The sequence below is a fragment of the Myzus persicae genome, unplaced genomic scaffold (genome assembly GCF_001856785.1).
Source record: "Myzus persicae strain clone G006 unplaced genomic scaffold, MPER_G0061.0, whole genome shotgun sequence".
NCBI classification, from domain to species: Eukaryota; Metazoa; Arthropoda; class Insecta; order Hemiptera; family Aphididae; genus Myzus; species Myzus persicae.
The window spans coordinates 195,624-202,235 of record NW_019103964.1 but is presented as its reverse complement, the minus strand read 5'-3'; the positions used below and the strand labels follow the sequence as shown (position 1 = coordinate 202,235).

Below are 6,612 nucleotides of genomic sequence, written 5' to 3'. Positions count from 1 at the left end.
ATATCAGTTTAGTCATTGATTAAATATATAATATATGTATAATCAATGGTTTAGTTTAAATTAAATTAAATTTATTGGTACTGTAATAGGTTACTTTTAAAATATTCTCTACTCTCTAGAGTTTATATAGTTTTAATCTTATTATCAATATTAACAATATTATTCTTCCACTGTAAGTTCTTTTAAGAGTGAATTTCTATTTCTACATAAGTTAATAGATTTTAACTATGAGTATGGACCGTGATTATGCACCGCTCAGTGCTGCGTGCGTTCGGGCATTGAACGATAAAATGTATGATAAGAGAAAAGCAGCAGCGCTGGAAATTGAAAAGTAAGTGTTTGGCAGTTTTTTTTTGTAATTAAATTAATTTTCTTACTAAATAATTTTATTCGCTTAGGATGGTTAAAGAATTTGCGGCTGTCAACAATTCTATGCAAATACGGCGTTTGTTAAAAGTGTTGGGACAAGATTTTTCTATGTCAAAAAATGCTAATACTAAAAAAGGAGGACTCATAGGACTTGCTGCTATGACTGTTGGACTGGGAAAAGTATACACAGTTGTTTTCATCATATGTTTAATTTATTAATTTGTAAAATTCTTGAATTCTTAGGATTCTATAAATTATATTGATGATTTAATTATACCAATATTGGTGAATTTGAATGACGCCGATTTAAAAGTTCGATACTATGCAAGTGAATCACTATATAATGTTTCTAAAGTGGCTCGTAGTGCTGTTTTAAAACATTTTCCTGATATTTTCAAATCTTTAAGTAAACTGGCCACTGATCCTGATCAAAATGTTAAAAATGCTTCTGAGCTTTTAGATCGCTTAATGAAGGTATGTGTATCTATATAACACATAAACATGTATGAATTCTATTAATTTGTGCATTATAATATGTTTTTAATTATTTTTATAGGATATTGTTACGGATAATTCAAACATTTTTGATCTTGTTGGCTTCATACCATTGCTTCGAGAGCGCATATACACAGAAAATACTTTTGCTAAACAATTCATAATTTCATGGATAACTGTCTTAGATGATGTCCCTTCAATTGATTTAGTGATATATTTACCAGAAATTTTGGATGGATTGTTTAAAATGTTGTCTGATCCTACATTTGAAATTAAAAAAATGTAAGGAAAATTATGTATAATATACTTGAATCTTATCTATTATAATTAGAGACCGGATTTTTATATGCTTAAAATCTTAAAAATAAGATGTTTCTATGCTCTATAATCTCATCAAAATAATCTTTTATATGCAAACATTTTCTTTTTCATAAATATGTATTAAATACTGAACAAATAAAAGCAGCAGCTTATAAAAATTATAAGATAGTGAAATTACCTAATCCTAATTTTTAAAAAAATATTCAAACAGTCATATTTAATCTATAGTATGGTGATATACTGGTGTACTTATTTAATCATATTTAAGATTTTTGGTTGTAGAACATAGTTACATACTTAACATTTCAGATTTATGAATTCAAAAAACTAAATAACTAAATTTACCAAAATACTCACCAAAACTTGACACCTGACAATATTTTAAAACAATATTAAAATTACACTAGTAATTAGTACACCTGACAATAATTATTAGTCCCACATTGAACGCGAGAACTACCACCATGCTTTGTCTGTGGGTATATTAAGCTTAAAGATCTAGAGAATTATTGTGTTTCTTATTAATGTTATTTTCTTAATTTCTTATCAATATTGTTTTGTGTCATTTTCTAATGATATTATAATCAAAATAGTTTTGGATTTTTTTGTAATCCATTAGATTTTTTGTACAAATTATTCTTTAACCTTGAAATATTCTTTGTTATGCTCTAAAAAATGTTTTATATCAGTTCATGGTAAATGAATCGTTGAGAAAGCTTATCCAATTGGAGCTGCATACTCTCAGTAAAAAAGATGTAAAAACATAAAAATCCCATCTCTAATTATAATGTGTAAAATTCTATAAATATACTATGTCTATTTATTTTAAAATTATAATTTATAATAAACTGTTTGCAATTTTATAATAGTTAAATACATAATTTTTACATGTTAATTGACAGCAGTACAATTTAATAAAACTATTCATTTCATGTTCTCAAATAAAATTAAAGATCATTTCAGGTGTGATGCTGTATTAAAAAAATTTTTAGATGACTTACGTCATAATCCTGAAAAAGTTAACTATACAGATATGATAAATACAATTGTTATTTATTCATATTCTACTGATGAATTTGTTCAGGTAAATAAAAATATAATTTTTCTCAATTTTTTCTAACTAAAATAATTAAATATTGATTGTTCCTTTCTTTAGTTTACAGCAATGTGTTGGATAAAAGAATTTATTGACATGTACGGTTCAAATATTTTACCATTTGCATCTAATATTTTAAAAGCTTCAATGGCATCAAATTCGAATCAAGATATTGAATCCCAAATACGTAAATATTATTACTTATTAGTAATTACCATATTAAAATAAATATTTTGATAAAAACTTTATAAATAATTTTAAGTTTTAAAAAGAAGGCTTATGCTTGGTTATCATAGGTTATTTCGACATTTAAATGTCATTTGATAAGTTAATCATTTACTCTAATATTAAAAATAACAGTTTAACAGAACACTCTCAATGTAGATTTTTCTGTCATTCTTTTTTAAGATAAAGAATGTGGGTTTAACATCCTCTTAAAAATAATTCAAATTCTTCATTTATTGGTTATGAATATTATATAAAAATTAATACCTTGTTTGTGTTTTTGAATTATTAGGTATCAAACAAACAGCTAAATTAGTCAATTCAACGCTAATGGAGCTAATTAATGGTGTAGAAGATAATACTGATGTCATAGAAAAAGATGAGGAAGTAATTAATTATAATATTTAGAAAACACTAAAAAAAAACTTATTAATTGGCAATTGAAATTTAGGGGAAAAATCTAGATCTTGCATCAGTTATTACTGTACTTACTAAAGAATTGGGCGGATCTACAATCGAAACTAAAATTACAGTATTAAAATGGATTTATCATTTGTTTATTCATTTACCAAATAGAGTAAGTAGGTAAGCTACTAAATTACAAAGAAACTATTCAAGTACATAATTTTGTTATACATTGATTTATTTATACAAACAGATACTTATGTATATGGAATCAATATTTCCTTTATTGTTAACAACATTATCATATCCTAATGAAGAAGTTGTGCAAAATGATTTAAAAGTTATTGCAAAAATAATTTCTCCTTCAGCAGCTCAAACAAACAACAAACAGTATTTTGACCACTTTATTTTAAGCTTATTGAAACAATTTAGCTGTGATCGAACATTATTAAAAGACCGTGGACAATTTATTATAAGGTTTGTGTTTATAGTATGATATTTATTGATTATAAAAATGGCTTAAATATACTAGGATACTAGGTTATTGCAATATATTAACAGTATACAATATTTTATTTTTTACATTACATTACGGGACGAACCCTTTAAATATATGAATATAATATAATAAGTAATAGTAATTAGCTTTGTGGAAACGAGGCTCAGATTTAGAGGGTGAATGAAGGGTCAGTATTGGTAATACGCATGAGATGGATAATCGGTGAGTTAAAATAGTAGTTTGAGGAAGAGAATGGTATATGGAATGGAACAGATGAACGAGTACGACGGGAGGGGACTTTAAAGGAAATACGAGATAGTGATTGTTTACTGTCAATTTTAGAGGAGAGTAGATTAGATAGAAATTATATGTTTGCTGAGTGACGGCGATCAGCGAGACTTTCTAAGGAAAAAAGGCATTGGGTTGGCGAGTAATCGTGAGGTGGACAGAATATGTTTAATCACTTTAAGGAATTAAAATGATAGCGTAAGGCAGCGTTTCTTAAACTGTGTTCTGTGGAACCCCAGGGTTCCGCGGAGGTCACTTCAGGGTTCCCCGAAACGTGTGGTTTTTTATTCAAAATTTTAAATGTTGACACATACTTATAACTTTTATTGCAAATATTCCTTACATAAAATGACGCATGGAAAGTATTGAAACAATGTAGTGGTTTTAATTGTCGAGCTGTAATAATTTATTGTCAAGAGCTCAATAAAAAAAAGCTAAAAAAAGTTGGGGGTCCACGGTGAAAGTGCACATAAAAAAGAGTTCCACGGATAAAAAAGTTTAAGAAACGCTGGCGTAAGGGATGACCTATACTTGAGCAATTGATCGTACCCTATGCTGCAATTTTATTTTGTTTGATAATAATATAGGCCTATATGCAATAACCTTGTATATTTAAGCCACGGTTACAAGTATAAAAATAAAACCATTGATCATATAAATTGGTATTAATAGTAAAATGTATTAATAAATATTATGATTAACTATCCTGAATTCATATTGTTTTTATCTAGAACAATATGTGGTTTATTAAATTCAAATGATATTTTCCGAGCATTATCTACATTCCTGTTGGAGGAAACAAATATGAAATTTGCATCTGTGATGATAGGAACATTGAATACAATATTGTTGACATCTCCTGAACTTTATGATCTGCGAACTCAGTTGCGAGATGTTGAAAAACAAGTAATTAATAACATTATTTTAATTTGATAAATTGAAACTTATACTACTTGGCATGTAATAAATTGTCAACAATCCATGTCACAGTTTTAATTATGTAAATTATGCTCCAAGTTTCTTTAAAAGTAACATTGGCAAGTATATATTCTTTTGTTGCTTCTATGGTAGTGCATTTTAAAAGTATTCTGTACTTTATAATCTATAGCTAATGAATCATTTGTAATAATTAATAATTAATATAAAATCCAACAATTGTGAATTCTTTTTTTTTTTTCAGGAAAATCGAGAAATGTTTTTGTGTTTATTTCGAACGTGGTGTCATAATCCAGTGGCTGCTGTAGCACTGTGTTTGCTTACTCAAAATTATTTTCTTGTTTGCAAGCTGTTACAGACATTGTATCCTTTTTCAGTAAAATTCAATTGTACATTAATTTTATTTTAGAAGCGCTATATGGTGTCTAATATTATTATTTTTGTATTATAAATCTAATTTTGTTGGAAAACTTTCCTCAACCATTATTATGTTAGCGCATCAATGGATGTTACTATTGACTTGCTTATTGAAGTAGACAAACTAATTCAGCTACTGGAGTCTCCAATATTTATATGTGTGTTTTTATACAACGAAAAAGACATCAGTTATCAGTATTAATATTGCATGTTAATATTTTTAGATTTGAGAATGGAGCTCTTGGAAGAACCAGTAAATCAGTATTTAATTAAAGCACTTTATGGACTTCTGATGATAATGCCTCAATCAGACGCTTTTCATTTACTGCGGCACAGGTTGAAATGTGTTCCTCATTCAAGGATGGGATCTGAAATGTATGTACTGCATATTTATAAAACTATAGAATTGAATAATTATTCAAAGTTATTGAATCTGTAAGGATTGTCTTCAGTTTATCCAATTAATCATAGGTTTATATTTTCTTTTTATTATTTTAGGCCAGCCAGTGAAAATGTTGAAAAAGATTTCAAAGGAATGTTTGACACAAGTACAATGTTAAATCATTTTACAACACTACAAGAAAAACATAGAAATTACCGAATAAGTACCAATTCCATTCAGCAGATTGATAAAGCTATTGCCAAAGTTGATATACAATAGTTATTATTACATTATTACCGTTCAATTTATTACATATAATATTTCAATTTATATATTATGTTATTTCCGATTTCGCCATCATTAATTTTTAAACAAAGACCAATATTTATTTTAAGTGCTTTATTTTTTATTCATGTTTAAAATGTTGTGTATTATTATTTTAATATTATTGTTATTTTATATTTGTTATTTGTTTTAAAATAACAAAAAATGTTTTTAAAAAAAATATTAATTTAAAACTGGGTATTTAATTTAATCTAAAATTGTATACAACTACGTAGTATGTTGTATTTGTATCTACATAATATGATTTATATATTTTACCATAAATGCATTATTTATATTGTGTATGTGTATGTTATTGTATTGAAATATATTTGTGAAATTATAAATAAATAAATGATACTTATTTAACATTTTAGAATCAGATGAATGTATCTAATTTTCAAGGATGTGTGTTTTTTTCTGTTTGTCTTCAACTTTTGCCTTTTGGAGCAGTAAATATTTTTTAATTTTTTATTAGGATAAAGTTAGGTTATCTAATTGGTACTGTGGGGGGGTCAAAACAAAAATTCTTAATAGTTTTCAAAAACTTTTTTTAAAAAAAAAAGAAGAAAATCGGCAATTAGTACTCAAAATCAGTTTTTGATCAATTCGATTTTGGTTTTTGATATAGGTAACTCTAAAAAAGTAACCTTAAATCCGCATCATTTTCACTGAATGTCTATATTAGCATTTTCTATATATCATAAAATATTCAAAATATTTTGAATCTTTTTGAGCCATTTATACTTTTTATAGACAAGTAAATTCAAATTTTTATTCTCAAAAAAAAAAATTATTTTCGAATTCTTTTTTCTAGTCTACTGCGCTCAGCGAATTTATACGCATCCGTGGTGT

General features: G+C 26.5%; 1 protein-coding gene across 1 annotated transcript; it reads left to right on the top strand.

The window, feature by feature from the left end:
- The first annotated feature begins 227 nt into the window (after positions 1 to 227).
- On the top strand, positions 228 to 5,804 carry LOC111036978 (protein VAC14 homolog). The gene is made up of 14 exons (XM_022319315.1): positions 228 to 331; positions 399 to 549; positions 613 to 843; positions 926 to 1,146; positions 2,149 to 2,269; positions 2,342 to 2,468; positions 2,799 to 2,893; positions 2,958 to 3,083; positions 3,165 to 3,388; positions 4,430 to 4,604; positions 4,879 to 4,997; positions 5,130 to 5,209; positions 5,276 to 5,426; positions 5,550 to 5,804. The coding sequence occupies exons 1-14, from the start codon at positions 228 to 230 to the stop codon at positions 5,710 to 5,712; spliced, it is 2,088 nt and encodes a 695-aa protein (XP_022175007.1). The 3' UTR covers positions 5,713 to 5,804.
- Positions 5,805 to 6,612: the final 808 nt, after the last annotated feature.

Bases quoted from the DNA above. Each gene is read 5' to 3' on its own strand.
- LOC111036978 (XM_022319315.1), top strand. From the start codon at position 228: ATGAGTATGGACCGTGATTATGCACCGCTCAGTGCTGCGTGCGTTCGG. The intron at 2,270-2,341 runs GTAAATAAAAAT...TCCTTTCTTTAG, and splicing joins CTACTGATGAATTTGTTCAG to TTTACAGCAATGTGTTGGAT. The intron at 3,389-4,429 runs GTTTGTGTTTAT...GTTTTTATCTAG, and splicing joins CGTGGACAATTTATTATAAG to AACAATATGTGGTTTATTAA.